The 16,826-nt window shown below is 38.0% G+C and overlaps 2 protein-coding genes across 14 annotated transcripts in view; one reads left to right on the top strand and one right to left on the bottom strand.

The window, feature by feature from the left end:
* Positions 1 to 12,726, bottom strand: part of TRMT1L (tRNA methyltransferase 1L) — a 36,485-nt gene extending 23,759 nt beyond the window's left edge. For 2 of the 7 annotated variants that reach the window (XM_022593365.3, XM_022593366.3), the window contains exons 1-6: positions 12,216 to 12,724; positions 10,653 to 10,790; positions 7,450 to 7,560; positions 5,979 to 6,092; positions 3,014 to 3,078; positions 1,256 to 1,385 (exon numbers count right to left, since the gene is read on the bottom strand). In XM_022593365.3, the coding sequence (XP_022449073.1) occupies positions 1,256 to 1,385; positions 3,014 to 3,078; positions 5,979 to 6,092; positions 7,450 to 7,560; positions 10,653 to 10,790; positions 12,216 to 12,459 (802 nt within the window). In that variant the 5' untranslated portion in view covers positions 12,460 to 12,724. Of the gene's footprint in view, positions 1 to 1,255; positions 1,386 to 3,013; positions 3,079 to 5,978; positions 6,093 to 7,449; positions 7,561 to 10,652; positions 10,791 to 12,215 lie in introns of all 7 variants that reach the window. The other 5 variants (XM_022593369.3, XM_022593368.3, XM_022593364.3 and 2 more) reach the window with 5 other exon arrangements.
* A 162-nt stretch (positions 12,727 to 12,888) lies between these two features.
* Positions 12,889 to 16,826, top strand: part of SWT1 (SWT1 RNA endoribonuclease homolog) — a 96,194-nt gene continuing 92,256 nt past the window's right edge. For 4 of the 7 annotated variants that reach the window (XR_016392900.1, XR_016392901.1, XM_089909887.1 and 1 more), the window contains exons 1-2: positions 13,060 to 13,694; positions 15,795 to 15,896. Coding sequence is in view for 5 of the 7 variants with exons in the window: in XM_089909887.1 (XP_089766013.1) it covers positions 15,804 to 15,896 (93 nt within the window). In the remaining 2 variants the exon portion in view is untranslated. Of the gene's footprint in view, positions 13,036 to 13,059; positions 13,695 to 15,794; positions 15,897 to 16,826 lie in introns of those variants that run through there. The other 3 variants (XM_089909876.1, XM_089909880.1, XM_022593371.2) reach the window with 3 other exon arrangements.

Here is a 16,826-nt window from a genome sequence, read left to right as displayed (position 1 = left end):
ATTAAAGTTTGTCAGCTTAAAATCTTAACTGTCTAGCACATCAATATATCTGTATACCTAGTTAAGAATAATCAACCTAAGATAGTACAAAATCCTAAAATACCTTTATTACTCATCAAACACTACATTGTGTTTATATAGGTTGGTTGCTAAATATATTTTATTGTGGTTTAAACATTAGAAAATTAACCTTTCTGTGTAGTTACATTCCATTAGCCGGCATGGATGACTAAGAGTCACTATATTTCCTGAATGTGCTTGACTTCAGAACACTTTCTCATAATTATGATTTTAAATCACAAATTATATTCAAACAGCTATAAGCTAATGTAAAAAAATTATTCTACATTTAATATACATTAGAATCATTTAGTTATAAACCCAAATGAAACAGTGATGTGTTTGTGTGAATATATTTTAAATATTTAAGAAAGGAAACATATGTAATATGTGTGGGGGAAATATAATTGAGATTCTCTATGTTTGGATTTCTTGATAACATTACTATCAGAATGTTAGCTAAATGGGAACCACATTTCCCTTTCTACAATGCCAAATAAAAGTAATCTTTCCTAGTGTTTTGTTATATATCTTTCTATACTCAACAAAGTGTCAAGTCACATATCTCACAAGATCAGCCTTTCTCAAACCAGGTTCTGTGAGCAAATTAAGCCCTTCAAATAATTATTTCAGTGACTTTTTTTTTTCAGTTCTTAAAGGGAAGGTCCAGAGTACCATTCTAGATGTATAAGAGAGAAGTTAATTCATTACATATAATGGATGCCTTAGGGCAGGAGGGCTTAATTCTTAATTCTTGAGAAGGAACTGTTTCAGTATTAACAAGCTACTAATAACTCGATATCACTCAGGATAATAAAGAGTCTTTATATATCACTCTACCTCCTTTTTCCAGTGTTTTTCGATAATATAGTATAACAGTTATTGGTACAGGAGCCGTCATTCATAATAAAATTCTATAGTCTTTCATTAAGATACCTATATTTACTTGAACATCAGTTACTTTTTTCTACCCATATTTAATATCTATCCCAGATATTAAATATATCTGTTAAATTGAGAACAGTTGAATATTGTTGGGAGTCTCACAGAAACAAAACAAAACCTGACAGATTAGTAGTTAACTAAATGATTTGGTTAAGTCACTGTATTTTGTCTGCTTGGTATCTGAAAAGAATAATTAGACCATTGTTTAAGAATTTACTTATTAACATGTTAATGAGATTGCTCAACTTACCAGCAATATACGTGGATTTAGTCTCTCCTTTATTCACATGGCGCCTAACATGTCCTAGCATATCTGTCCTTCTGGTGATTGTTGCTGAACAAATAATACAATGATAATGGGCTCCCATTTTACTGGATATCTATCAAACAGAGTATTTAATTTAAATACATAAATAAGTTACTAAGACAATGAAATAAAAGTTTATTTAATGTTGTAAATTTATGTATGTTAGTGTATTTAGGGTTTAACGTATAGAAGATAGTATTCATTTTGCCAATGTGGCTTTGAAAGGATTTTTTACTTCCTTACCTATATTTACATATGCTTTTTAATCTTACTTTACAATAGGCCACAAGTTTAATTTCTTAGTTTTTTCCATTCATTCTAATCAGCAAATAACTGTACTCTATCTTCTATAAGCAGCACTTAACAAACAGTATGACACTAGCAGCAATGTGCTGGTAAATGTATAGCAACTGGCTCTCCAGGAAAATAAAGCCCTGATTTGTAGTGTCTGCAGCTGTCTGTGGTTTATGTACTCTACCATGGCCGATGTCAAGCTACAACCATGACATCTGAAGCTACCAATGGGACATCACTGAACGTGAATTTGGGAAGAGATGTGCAATATCATACCAGAGAACACTGCCACCGTGCAGATACAGAATACATAAATAACGTTAAGAGCACAGGTAAAAGTAAAATGTAGTAAAATAAATGGGAAGTAGTGAGTTGTGAGTATTCATTAACTTTGTTTTTAATATAATTTATTTACTTTTAAGTTTATATAATTTAATTTTTGATGATGGCCACATTTAACAACGAGCTTTCAAGATTTCTGGAAAATTGAGCTAGTTCTAGCACACTACTAAATGTTAGAGACAGGATAAAAAGTCTATTTTTCCAAGTAAAAATTCTCACTTTATAGTTCCTTATTTAGCTAAGAACAAAAACACCACTCCAACAGCTCTTCCTGCTTTTGATGCCTTTTTACTCTTACGTCCTGTTTACTCGGGATCATAGAGCAAGGAGAGAATAGTCAAGAACATTGCACAAGGTTCCTTATGGCATTGTGGTTATCATATTCAAAATAGATAGGGTTAATGGACTAAGCATTATCCTAACTACTTAAGAAATGTTTGTTTTCCCCTCCCCAGTTCTTTACTTTTTTTAGTGACTTGAAAGGAAAATTAATAATGAGGACCCATTAAACTAATATGCATTCAGGATAGTGTCACTATAAAATATTTTATAATTTGTATTCCCCAAAGGTCAAATCTATCCTAAAAGTAAACACACGTACTTTAAAAAAAAAGTTAGTGAGATTTCAGAAAGTTTCTTCCTTCTGTCCTTTGACAAAGTAAGAGGAAGAATACAGGGAGGATGAGTATGAATCGACACATATTAAGGTATTTACTAACCCACGGAAATTAAAGGCTCTTATTCCATGATCAAAATTTATTTTGAAAGAAAAAAATTACTATTTAAAAATCTCCATTCCAAAATTAGTAAGTGGGTTAATTTTCCTTTTGAACACAAGAGAGCAGGTGATCTGACTGAAATTAAAAACTTTAAAATGAAAAGTTCAATACAGCAACTTCTTTCATACATTTCATATTTTTCCTACTATGGTAATCTGAAAGCCCTTGTAAACAAAATCTTAAACTCATTGCTGAATATGCACATTTTAGTCATAAAGCAACTCAAAATTGCACTTTCTTTACGGACAGCTAAGTCTAAAAGAAAACAAATCTACCATGTGATTACCTGTTCTCCAATAATGTTTGGTTTCACTGGTCGACAAGGTAAGTGACAGATGCACATCCTGTAACCTAGAATGAAGAATGAAGAATTGCTGCTTGTCTGTCACTGCTCATTAAGTATTCAGTTATTATTAAAAATTACTAGCAAATTTTATTTTATAAGAATAATTGAGATTATTCTTATATTTGTAATGTCATAGTTTATTTGAATGAGACTGCCTTAGTTTTATGTACTTGCTGTATATGACATAGTATAAAAACAAATACAGGAGGATCTAGGGTCAAAACCTGGTTCTGCCAAAAATATCTGTGTTACCTTGGTTTAGTCATTTAGCTTCTTTGGGACTCAGTTTTATCATCTTTCTGCCATCTTGACTTTTTCTTAGGCTTCATCTTCTCTGCCTTATGCTGCATTTACCATTATACAGCCTCTTCTTCATTTATGATACGGCACTATCTTAGTTCTCTTCCCATCTTTCCTACTTAATCTTCTTTACAGATTCTTTTCCCTCTCTCATACTCGAAAATGTAGATTTTCTGTATGCTTGATGTGCTACAAAAATTTTTTCTCATTTCCTTGGTAACTGCAGTACCTTTCATGATTGCAACTATCTCCCCTGTGAGAAGGAATCCCAAATTATAGCTCTCTTACCAACTCATTCCTGAGGGCCAGATCTCTACTTTCAATTGCCTATTGAAGACATATGACTGGTTATTTCAAAACCTACTGTCGGGAATTCCCTGGTGGTCCAGTGAATAGGACTCCACACTTCCACTGCAGGGCACATGGGTTTGATCCCTGGTTCCTGTTCGGGGAACTAAGATCCCACAAGCCGTGTGACGCAGCCAAGAAAAAAAAATAAAAATAAAAACCCAACAACAACAGAACTCCAAAAACCCTACTGTCAAGGACTAAAATTTTCACTTCCTCTTGAACCAGGTCTCTTTTTCGCCTTTTTAATGAATGATAATGCTTTCCAGTTACTCCCAACTCAAAAACTAAGTTATCTTTAACTCCTTTCTTCTCATACTTTACATCCAATCATTTATTTGTATATGTTGAAGTGTCTCAGGACTCAGACCTTGGACAACAACTTTTTTCCACCTATATGTGCTCTTAAGGTTATCCCACCCAGTCTTACGGCTTTAAATACCATCTATATTCTGACAACTCCCAAATATGTATCTCTAGCCCAAACCTTTTCCCCAAAGTCTAGATTCATGTAGCCTCCAGGCTACTTGATACCTCCACTAGATGCATCTCAACATTTGCATGCCTAAATCTGAGGACCTGTCCTTCTTTCTCATACCTAATGCAGTCTTCTCCATCCCAGTAAAGGACAACATTTTTCTAGTTGCTCAAGTCTCAAACACAAGCATTCTTGGCTTTTTCTCCCTCATCTCCCTTCTATTCCTTCAGCAGATCTTATTCAACATATTTGCCAACTACTTTGAAGCCTGCTCACAAAGACAAAATCATGTTCACCATCTACCAGATGACCACCATGTGAAAGAACCCAACAACCTAATGTACATGACAGAGTAAAGCAATACTATGAGCCATCAAAGAGAAAAGAATAACTTGGAGGAGGGAGACCAAACCTAAAGATTAAACAATGGCTTTAATAAAGCAAACGAAAGAGACCTTTGTAATTAAAATGAGATCTTTCTTTTTTGATAAGAAGTCAATATGGTTTACTATACATTCTTATAAATAATTAAACATAAGACATATGGCTTCTGAATTAGTCTCTAATTCCCTTTTCTCTTCGTAATTAGTGATAATCTAAGAAAATAATTCTGGTATAGTTCTGGCTTCTTTTTTTGGGGTGTCTTATAATGGCTATTTCATTCAGTCTGGTTGAAACCCCAGATAAGCACATTTAACAATGACTATACTTATATAATCATATATAAATATAAGTATATACATGTTTAAGATTGATATTTAGGGCTTTTTGGGGGGGGTACTTTTTGTTTTTATCCCATATATTGCTATTTTCATTAGTAGTTTACCATGGAAATCCTTCCAAGTAAACTGGTATAGATGTAATATACTCTTTTCAATGGCTGCATAATATTTCATGGTATGTATGTACCATAATTTATTCAATCTCTTATTTTAGTTCCAAGTTTTTGTCACTAAGCACATGCTGCAATGAATATTCTTGTACACCTATCCTTGTGTATTGCTGCTTTTACTCCTAGGAGAGAGTGCCTGGTGGATGAATATTTTAAATTTTTTAAATGTTGCCAGGTCTCTTTCCAAAAATGCTGTAATATATAATTCACTAACTCAGAATCTAATAATTCACTGTCTCTAAGAAGTATTTTAACTTGGTAAGATGTTGTTTTTTGTTCTTCAACTTTATTCATTTCTTTATATGAGTCCTCTCATTAAACTTACTCCCTCAAATTGTGTCATTTTGTCACTATTATAATTTTTTTTTCTAATTTCCATTTATCTAGAGTAGAGAGACTCTGATCAATCTTGTATCTCACCACTGTTCCAAATACTCTCATCAACTGGCTTTTTTAAGCCATCAGCAGAAAAAAAAAGATGTTTCTTCTTTTTTCCAATGTTCATACCAATTATTTTATTTTCTGTTTTACTACGTTTATTATATCTTCAAAAATATGTGTAAAATTGTAGTTGTTTAATATAAAAGGAAAAGTATAACTTATTAAAACATGGTTCAATAAGTAATGTGGACCTTCAGCACCAAGCAGGTACCCCGTACAGAAGAGATGCTTAATAAATGTTTGCCACACTAAACTATTGGTGTCACATCTATCTATTGCTTAGAGAGCTATATGGTCTTTTATTAATAAATACATTAAAAGAGGGGCATTAATCCTTCATAATTTTAAACTGAAAATATTTGATTATGTGTTCATTAAAATTCCAAAACTGGTACCAAATCTTTAATTTCGTTTATATCACTTTTAGCAAGCACAAAAATACTAACCTTCAAATTCAACTGAGACTTTCCAGTGTAAGTTTTGAAGGTGACGATGAAGCTTATGACTATTACAAGCTCTGAATTTTTCCTTGGGGCACAATGGACAAGCCTGTTTGTTTCCTGTTAAAGGAAAAGGAACTAATAAAGCAGAGAATATACTAGCTATTAATGCTTAAATTTAGCTACAAAAGAAGTAACGGGGAACCTCTCTTGCCTCTGCCCTTTACCCCCCAAAACACATACTCACACACCTTAGATGATATCTTTCTTAACATTAGGGAGAAGTCATTCCTGCCTCAGCAGGTACTTAACAATAGTTGTTTTAGCACATGGTCAGTGACTTATTTTTTTTACCTAAAACTCTCCTCTCTGTGGCTAGCAGATATCCTTGTTGCCACTGGGAACAGAGAGCATGAGGAAGTGATAAACTACATGATATCCCTCCAGCCAAAGTGCCTGCCAGAGAGAATGTCATTCTGTACTTTGGGCAGGAGAAAAGGCAGCAGTTGTCACACTCCCAGAGGGCTAGGAGCTGAGCAGAGAGCATAAGTATCTGCTCTGATACTCTTCTACTCTAGCAGCAACAAAAATAGTTAATGTGCGGAGTTAGAAAAATGGAAGAAGGAAGTGGAAGGAGTACCTTGGATCCTATATCATTGCTATTCTGAGACTGGGGTCATGGTTACAACCACTGTATCCTATTACTAAATTTGTAAGTTCTTCCTTCTTTATTAACATATTCTTGGAAAGATTATGTATTAAATAAGTTTTATTTAATTAGAAATGTAATGTATCTTAATAAAAACTTTGATAGTATACAAGAGAATTAAAATCTCAAATCCAGGTTTAAAGCAATAAAATATACAGAAATAATAACTCAATTTTTAATCCAACAAATATCTTTCACACATAGCACATGGCAAGTATAAGCACAATTTTATTTCTTTTATTTTTACACATATATATATATATATATATATATATATATATATATACACACATATATATATATACTCTGCCTACTTCAAAAAACTGTGAGGAGATCTTGAGGATGGAATCCAAGCACTAAGGATGGCAAAGTAGAAAGAGAAGAGCTTGGGGCACTGACAACATTGTGAAACTCTGTACCAGCCCTAAACTGCCAGCCTTGGGACTTCTTTTACATGAGAGAATATAAGCCTCGATACTACTTTCTGGATTTCTGTTACTCATAGTAAAATGTAATTCCTAACTTTTAGCATACAAAGCCCTTATATATCCATGAGACTGTAATTTCCTTGAGAAGTTGTGAAATAACTTATCTCATAGCACCTTTGCATATAGAAGGCTATAATTTCCTAAGTAAAAAACCATTATTTTACTTCTGCTCTAGTTCAGTGAAAATAAACAAGTCTATGCTTAGAAAAATTTTCATGTGATGAAAGATGACAAATCATTAGAAACTGAGAAAAAACACATTTTCAAATCATGGAAATACCTGCATCAAGATTATCTGAGTTCAGTGAACTGGCAGAGTCAAAATCCCCTTCAGTTACGAAAGCTAACTTCTCTAGATCAGCAAGCTGCCTTTGAATTGAGATGTGTCTCTCTGAAAGGAAATTTTAAGAGTTAGAAAATTATGCTTTAACAATCTGTATTCCAACTTCATTTTTATTTGATCATGTCACATGGAATTTTACACTTTAATTTCCTATAGCACAGTGCCCTAGTACCAAGATGGGAAACTCAGTTTATAAAATGACAAGTGTGCCTAAGAAGGCAGAGTTGGGGAAAAAACTCTGCTGTGTAACCTCACAGCTTTCAAATTCTATCTTATTATTCAATATAATTCTACAAAAGAAAGGTTCTAGTCTGTACAAAACACTGAAGCCATGTTTCCTGTTTTCAAAGAACTTTCAACCACGTGAGAGATTAAAACGTTAACTACTAACTAGAACACAAGGCAGGATGAAATGAACACTAGGAGTAAAGGTAATATAATGGTGGCCTACAGAGGAAGAAGTAATTCATTCCAACAAGTGCCCCTGGGAATGTCTTCACTGAAGAAGTGGCATTTGACTGAAATTTAGGGTATGAATAGAATTTCATAAGGTAGGAAGAGAATTTCAATAAGTAGAGATTTCGTGTCAGGCCTTATAAACTGAAGTAACCTAATAAACAAAGGCATGTGGTGTAAAAATACACAGCCACCTCTATACCACTCCTGGCTGGAAAGTAGTATGTTTGGGGGATAGAGTTGGTAGAAAGATATGCAGCCAAAAATGTATCATGGAAGACATAAATTTTATGCAAGTTAGTTTGGACTTTACTCTTCAGGCAACGTTAATTCAGGTTTCTGAGGAAATCAAAGACATGATCTGAATGCATTTCAGGAGGGTATCTCTGGCTGTAGTACCAAGGATCAATAACTGAGGTGAGAAATTAGTAACAGAAAAGTACTGGAGAAGAGAAGGTAAAAAAAGAAGCAAAGAACTTGGGATGTGAAAGTAAAGGTGAAGATTAAAGGACGATCCTGAGATTTAATAATACTGTTAACCAATAAAGGAAGCAGAAAACACTTTTGGCAGAAAGGAAGAGGAAAGAGGAGACAAGGGAATTTAGTTTTTTACACAGTGTGTTTGATTACTACTGGTATTAGGTACTCAAGTCCAGTAGGCAGTTGAATCGTTTTTGGAGCTCAGGAGGGATTCTGAATAGATATAACTCAAAAATACACATTAGATGAAACTATGAGCATGAATAAGAAAGCGTAAGGGAAAAATTTTGTGAAACACACAGAGAAGAAAAAAGCCAAAAACTCAGTCCCAGTAACACATTTTTGGGTTACTCAAATATTATACATTCTTCAAATTACATACCTGTAAATTTTGGAATATATGAATAAATCTTTCCAAAATATATTTAACATTCTTGAGTAAGTCGTGTGTGGGATGCATTCCCCAATGCTGCTGAACCCACTACTGATTAATATAAATGGATACAATTTGTAAGTGAGGTATGGAGGTATGTAGATATTTGTAAGAGACGTTGAGGAAAATCAAGAGGGTACATTCAAAAAGGAAAAATGGGGCTTCCCTGGTGGCGCAGTGGTTGAGAGTCCGCCTGCCGATGCAGGGGACACGGGTTCGTGCCCCGGTCCGGGAAGATCCCACATGCCGTGGAGCGGCTAGGCCCGTGAGCCATGGCTGCTGGGCCTGTGCATCCGGAGCCTGTGCTCTGCGACGGGAGAGGCCATAACAGTGAGAGGCTCGCGTACCGCAAAAAACTAAAAAAATAAAAAACAATAAAGTCTATTAAAAAAAACCCTCACTGACCCTTAAAAAAAAAAAAAAAAGGAAAAATGGTATGGAGAATCAAGATAATGCAGAAGCCAAGAGAGAAGAGACTGTAAAAGAGAAATGCTCAACAGTAAGTATCACAAATAGTTGCAGAGATCAAGAAAAGACCACTGGATTTAGTATTTAGCAAGTCTCTAGTGACCTTTAAGAAAGAAGGTTCAGTGAGGTGTCAGAGTACAAATGGGACTGGAAGGAGAAACCAAGTATAGAAAATCAGCATAGATTATTTTTTTCAAGAAGTTTGGTAGTATAAAAAAGGAGATGGATGGGATTGTAACTTGTTTTTTCTTTCTTTTTAAGGATAGAGAGACCTGAGTATGTGTAGCCCCAAGGAAAGGAACATTTACAAAGTGGAATCCTGAATATGCAAGACTAGGAGATATAACTGACAGGAAAGGATCCCAGTGAGATAGGAGTCAATGGGGGTAAACCACAAGGCTCTCTAATATTAATTATATAATTAGATTATATAATTTCTCGGCACTGCTGTCCTCCTGCCTATCCCTCTCCAAGCTTCATGCCCAGTTGCTTTGTTTTCCTTCTGTATAATTTGTGTTCTTGTTTGTCTCCCCTACAAATAAGCAGTAAGTAGGCAAGGGCTATGTCTTATTCATCTTTGTAACAGTTAAGTGCCTAGTGCAGTAACTTGCACACCGCAGGCACTAAAGTTTTAAACTAATTTTTTTAAAAAAATCATTAGTCTTTTTGGATGCAGCAGCACACTGCGTCAATAATTTTGGAATTCAATTCAGCACTGTCAGACATTCCTGCTAAAATTTATTAAAAAACAATTTTTACTTAATTCTAAAATGAGAAAAACAAGGAGCAACAAATGCTATTGTTTAACTTCTCATACCAGGTATTGTTCAAATGACTTACAATGAGATATGATTTCTATAAACAGGTAAAATTTTTTCCCACATTACAAAAACCTTTTATTGCTCGGTGTCTGACCTTACTGTCTAGTAAGATTCAGGCAATGAATCCACGTGTACAAACCAACCTATTTAATTTGAAATCATAAAAGCTTTTGGCTTCCATAGTTCAGAGATCTGTGTGCGTGAAACAAGATATATAGTGCTACATAACGATGTGCTTATTTAAATCATTCCAACTACTAAGTAGTACAAAGTAAGCAAAAGGGGCCTGGTAAGCTAGAAAACTGAAAATCCTGTGGCCCGCTATTGAAGTAAACTCTAAAAGATCTGTCTAAAGAGTCCTGATATGCCTATGTACATCTCTGAAATCACTTTCTGGCTCAACACAGTAGTTATCAGTCAATCTGTACTTAAAATCACTCAATCTTTTTGTAACACACTAATCCAGAAGTCAATAGGCAAACCTCTTGTTAAATCAGATGAGTCCAAGATGCTAGGAGGTTCTTTTAAAACTTCTTTTTCCTCAATTTTCAATTCTATTTCAGATATGCCATCTTCATTTTGCCCAGTTAAGACTGATTTCAGAGGGCTAACTAGACCATCTAAAAATAATTTTTAAAATGTGATTAATATGTTTCTAATGCATTTCAGATTCTCAGTCATTACCTACTTGTCCCAGCAATGCATTTTCAGTTTTCTCAAACATCATGCATTCTTCAAATTACACACTTGTAAATTTTGGAATATAGGAAGAAATCTTTCCAAACTATATTCAACATATTCTTGATGGTGGGGAGGTGGAGAAAGCATGCATTCCCTAAAGCTGTTCAACCACCTCTAATAAACATAAAAATATCCCATCTAGAGATGAGTTAGGGAGGATACCTTACTCAGGAGAGTGCTCCTCCTCCTCCCCCATTGTAGTTGTGGATGAAGAAACAACTGGCCTTATTTTGCACCTACTAGCTCTGATCTTCTGTGATAAGGAGGGGCCTACCAGAGGCCTGCTGACTTTGTCTTTTCTGTGATCTGCCCTACTCTTAAATCTACTATAACAATTTATATGTTGTTTTAAAATTGTAAAATAATTCTATTAGATTATAACTGTCCAAATGTTTTATAAACATTAATCTCACAAGTGGCTTAGAAGTAAGAAAGACAACGAATTAATTTAAGATATTTTGTTATGATTCAGAAAGAGCATAAAGGTCAATTTTGGGACTAAATTTTTAAAGAAAACTTTCTTAGACCTAACATTTCAAAGTGTTCAGAAAATTCCTAAGAAAGTGTTACTTATCAATCTTTTAAATTCCTTTATGGTCCAATAAATCATCACTTAGAAAACATGCAAGCATATTCAGAAGCACAATAATACGGGCTATTAATTTTCAACAGCTGACTTCTGACGGAAAAACGTACAAAATTCAATTGGTATTTATGTCTGAGGGAAGACATCTGTAATTTAGCCGACTCTTTCTTAAACTGTTCATCAGCCTCAAATTCTTTTTGGGAGCAAGCTGCTAAAGAAAATGAAATAATGAGAAAAACCCATCTCTTGTCTCTGTCGAGGCACAAAAGCTAATTGACAGCAACGGTTGCTATATCTTGGCAGTTAGCATCTACTAAACAGGTTGCCTTGGTTACTCTATCATATTTTAAAGGACTTAGTGAACCATGGCAGACGGGGCTGAGAGGGAAACTACCAAATTAGGTGTAACTTCTAATTTTTGTACCAAAAAGACTCCCTTTAACGAAGAAGCCCACAACCTCATTATTTCCTTCTATCTGCAGCACACCTGGCCTCCACAGATCCTTCACTGTGAGGTCCCCAAGGTTTGTGGAGATGCCTTCCCCCATCCTACACCCGTTTTACCCGCTATACGGGTTCCTCCTTCCTCCCCCCATTTCTCTAAAACTGCCTTTCCCCATAAAAACCATCCCAGGGGAGAAGGGCCTCCCCTACTCCCCAGCAAGGCGCACTTTCTCGCTTCTCCTGCGGCAGACAGATCTGGGCCTCCTGCACTTACTGCTTTCAGCCTCATCAGGGGCAGAGGCTAGGGACGGGGACAGGGTCGGAGCCTGGGCCAGGGCAGGGGCTGGGACTGGAGCCGAGGCCGGAGTCGGGGCCGAGGCCGGAGCCGAATCCGGGGCCGGAGCTGGGACCCGAGCCGAGTCCGGGGCCGGGGTCGGGACCTGGACCTGGGCCACTTCCACCTCCTCCTCCTCCTCCTTCTCCTGGGGCAGCAGCTCCTCCTCCGCCATATTCTCCATAGTTACCGCCTCCGTGCCAGGCCCGACCGGGGACCAGGAGGGGCTCACGGCGGGGTGAGACAACTGGCGTGAAAGCCCAGAGGGCCAGATCCGAGGAGTGGGGAAGCAAATGGGGAGGGCGGGATGCGTGCAACAGACAAAAGACGAAGAACCAGTGACCAAATCCAGTCAGCAGAAAAATAAAAAGCAACAGACAGCGATTCTCGGTCCCATCCGCTTCCTTTTTCCCGAGACGTTACGACGCCAGCCCAGACTGCGCAGGAGCGGGCTGGGGACGGCGTCCAATGAGGTCAGAGAGTTCCGTTTCCGCGGTGCGTCTCCGTCCCAGGCGTCAACCACGGAATCCAGCCAAAACTACAATACCCAGGGTGCACCGCGCCGCACGGGGGGGCGGGGCCTGAGTTCCAAGTTCTCAGAGGAAGTGAACGCAAAGCTAAACGAACGCTCGGGAGCGTTCGAGCGGTACCCTGCCTCTGGGCGCAGAACTACATTTCCCAGCGGGCATCGGGGCTCCGGGTCCCTTTCCCTTGGCCCGGGCGTCCCGAGTCGCCACCGGCGGGAGCGCTGGTGAATAAGGTAGGGAGCCGGGGCGGGGTGTGGGGGGAATCGTTGACGTTACGCTGGGCAGGCTCCGCGCCTCACTCCGGTACCGTAGCGGGCGGCCGGCGGGACGGACGGAGGATTCCGGGTCCCTTCGAGCCTGGGCTGGGCGACGCTGGGGGCGGACCCGGGGTTGAGCCTGCTCTATGGAGGGTGGGGTTCTGGCCCGGCCCTTCCTCTGGGGCTGCCCCTCGCCCCGGCTAGGGTGAAGTCTGTTAGTACGCGAGCCCGTGGGCCTAGGCGGTTTACAGGACGCTGACAGGCTCGCCTGTCAGTCGGGTGTCTGCTCCTTATTTCGCACCTTCACGCACACCGTGACCCGAACACTCTTTTCCTTTTGTTTTTATTTTTGCCCTAACCTACGTATTCCCAGTATCAGCGCTGCGCCGTGGCTGTAAGATTCCTGCGGATAGGGAATTTGGCGGGGTGGGGGCGGGGGCAGTGCCCTGTGCTTATATTTAGGCTGTTAATACCCAAAGCTCGTTAATATGTTGAGCTTCGGGGCACTTGACTGATGCGATTCACGTTCCTCAAGGCGTATGCAAGTGAGTTCCCCGGCCCCCGTACTTCTCTTGCCTTTACTCTCTGAGACATCCTGAAGAAGGTATCTTCAGAGTTTGGAAGAATCATATTAAGTGAGTATATTACTTATCTGTTGCTGCCTAAGTTATCTCAAAACTTAGTGGCATAAAACAACAAAAACATTTATTACCTCACAGTTTGTATGGGTCAGGAATTCAGAAATGGCTTTCTGGGTGTATCTGGCACTGGGTCTCATGAGACTGCAGTGAAGATACCGACCAGGGATGCTGCCGTGTGAAGGCTTGCTTAGGGCTGCAGGATCAGCTTCAAAGGTGGCTCATTCACATGCCTGGCAGTCAATTCATTTTTGGCAAGAGGTCTCAGTTCTTCCTTGGTGGCCTTCTCTTTGGGTTACTTGAATGTCCTCATGATATGGTGGTTGGCTTTCCCTAGAGTGAACAATTCAAGATAGAGAGTAAGGCAGAAGCCACAATGTCATTAGACCTAGCCACATACTACCATATAGCAATATCCTGTTGGTTACGTGGGTTGTCTCTATTTATTGTGAGAGGGGGCTACATAAAACTGTAATTACCAGGTAGCAGAGATCATCAGGAGCCATTTTGGAGACTGGCCGGCACAGGAAGTCTCCCCTCATTTAGTTTGTATTCTGATTTCCATAGAATCAATATGAATTTCACACTAATATGAGTATAAAACATTTGTCATAGTACACATATGGGTGCTTTTCCTTTGATAGTTCACTATCTGCAGTGTTTTTTTTCCATTTGTCTTATGGGTAACAGGTTCAGTTGTGTTTTTTTTGTATTCACAGCACAATGTGAATGGGTTTAAATTGTAAAAGGTAACATAACCAGTCCATTCCCTCTAAGCAGTTTATCTCATGGAAGTTATTATTTTTCATTATGCCTTCCCCCGCTTCACCCCCCGCCAAGTCCCCCATGGAATGGGATCCTTGGAACAAGAAAGAGAAATGAAGATTATTCTTCTAATCTGAAAGCTCAACTGTGAACTCAGTTATTGCCATAAATTATCTTACAAAGCAAAATTTCTGGGTAATTTAGAATTTGTTCTTAGAAGTTTATGTTGGCTACTCTTTTATTAATTTTTATTATTATTAGATTTTTGTTAGCTATAAGCATTTTTATTCTTCCTTCCATAATCATCAAAACATTCTAAAAGTTTGATTTAGCGTGATTGATCATTCTTTTATAGAACTTCACTTAGTGTGATCGTGACTGACCAGGAGTAGTTGCAATTGCTTGGTTTCTAGTCTTTGTTATGTTCATAGTGTCAGTACATATCACTGCCAGCAATAAACTCTCCTTTGGACTTTGCTTCTGGACCCCTTTTACATCCTCTTGCCCCAACAAACCTGGTGATATTCCCAGTCTCTGGCCTCTACGTTCCAGTACAGGATGGTTGTATACACTATCTTGAGAGTGTTTATGACCATAAGGAATGACTATGTTTGTGTGTTTGTTTGTTTGTTTTCCTATCAGTAACTAACAGTATAGACTTGATCCAGAACAGGGCTGGAAAAGTGAGACTGGGATGGGAAGTGGACAGAGGGACTGGATCAGCAAGAGTTGGAAGTGGCTCAGAATGAACAATGAATATTCTGGGGAAGAAAAATTCACTCATTCATTCACTCAGCAGGCATTTGTGAACACCTCAGTTTTCAATACAGCATATTCTTCAAGAAGCTCAGGGTCTAAAAGAAGGACAACCACGTAAGCCAGTATTTGTTAAGACCCTACTGTGTACTATCCTGTACAAGGTATCTTTACATTCATAGTTTCATCTGAGTTCTTCAAAAATCTTCTTGGATGAGTTATCTCTGTTTTACATATAATGAAACTAGGGCTCAAAAAACGTATGTATTTTGCCTGAAGTCGCACTCAGTGAGTGATGGAGGGTGTGTTGGGAAAATGAAGACTATGAAGGCATAGATTTGAGAGTCATTCCTAAAAAGGTAATAGATGAAACTGAAGGAGAGGAACAGATCATTATTGAGGGAGAATATAAGTAAAATAAAGTGGAACAATGAGAGAATCCTGTCACCTTGAGAATGGGTAAAATATGGAAATTATTTTGTAAAACTCCAGTCTTTAAGGAACTGAAAAAAATAATTTCTAATGTTTTTGTTGTGGCAGTGGTAAAACATAATGTGCTTTTGATATTTATTTTAGCTTTTCAAAATGTCCAGCAAAGAATCTTACGGAAAAAAAGAGAAATCTCTGAGAAAAGGCACTGCCCCATCACCCAATGTTGATGAAGAAGTAAGAATTCTGGTTTGTTGCCCTAAAGATACCCTTTTTTACAGTTTATTTTTGTGTAATGAAAAAAATACACCTCAGTTTTAAAATGAGATATGTAAATATTTTGTTCTTCCCTTCTGACCCAGGAAAAGTCACTTGTTATTCTCGTTCTTTACTTGCATATTTTATTTATTCCTCACAGCTCTATGAGGTAGGTACTGTTTTTATCCCAATTATACAGATGAAGAAACTGAGGCTTGGCGGTGTCCTTTGTGCTTCCTTCTCATCTTCTTAAACTATAATCTTTCAAGTGCCCAGCCTCAGTTCTCGCAGCGTAGTAAACTTCAATAACATTCTTTCAGTTGCTTGGGCCGGAACCCTGGTCATCATGCTCTGCCTGCATCCCATCTATCAGCAAATTCTAACAGCAGAGTCTGACTCTCGCCTCTACTTCTATCACCGTGATCCAGGCAATCAACTTGCTTTCCTAGGTTATTTCAGTAGTTTCTAAATTGATCTCCCTGCTTCCACCTTTGCCTTCTTGTGTTCTTGACATAACAGCAGAATGATCCTATTAAACTGTAAGATCATGTCACTCCTCTGCTCAATATTTTCTCATGGTTTTCCGCTTCAGAGAAAAAGCTGAAGTCCTTGCTGGGGCTGACAAAGTGAACTACTCTCCCCATCTCATCTCCATTACATTCTCTCTTTGCTTTCTCCACTTCTTGGCTTCCTTGTTGTTCCAATAAGCCAGGCACATTCCTGCCTCAGGGACTTTGTGCTTGCTGTTACTCCCTTTGAATTGAAAAATTTTCCCTAGATATCCACAGGGTTTGTTCCTTCATTTCTTTAGGTCTCTATTCAGATGTCAACTTACCAGTGGGGCCTTTTTTGACTATGTTTAAAATTGCAACTGCCTCACCCTTGCCTGTCAGCCCTTCCTGACCCCTTTCTCTGCTTTAT

This window comes from Delphinapterus leucas, chromosome 1 (genome assembly GCF_059928025.1).
Source record: "Delphinapterus leucas isolate spDelLeu-1000000601 "Yukka" chromosome 1, BTC_Dleu_Yukka2, whole genome shotgun sequence".
Lineage (NCBI taxonomy): Eukaryota > Metazoa > Chordata > Mammalia > Artiodactyla > Monodontidae > Delphinapterus > Delphinapterus leucas.
Note: the sequence above shows the minus strand (reverse complement) of the source record. Positions and strands in the feature narration are given on the sequence as shown.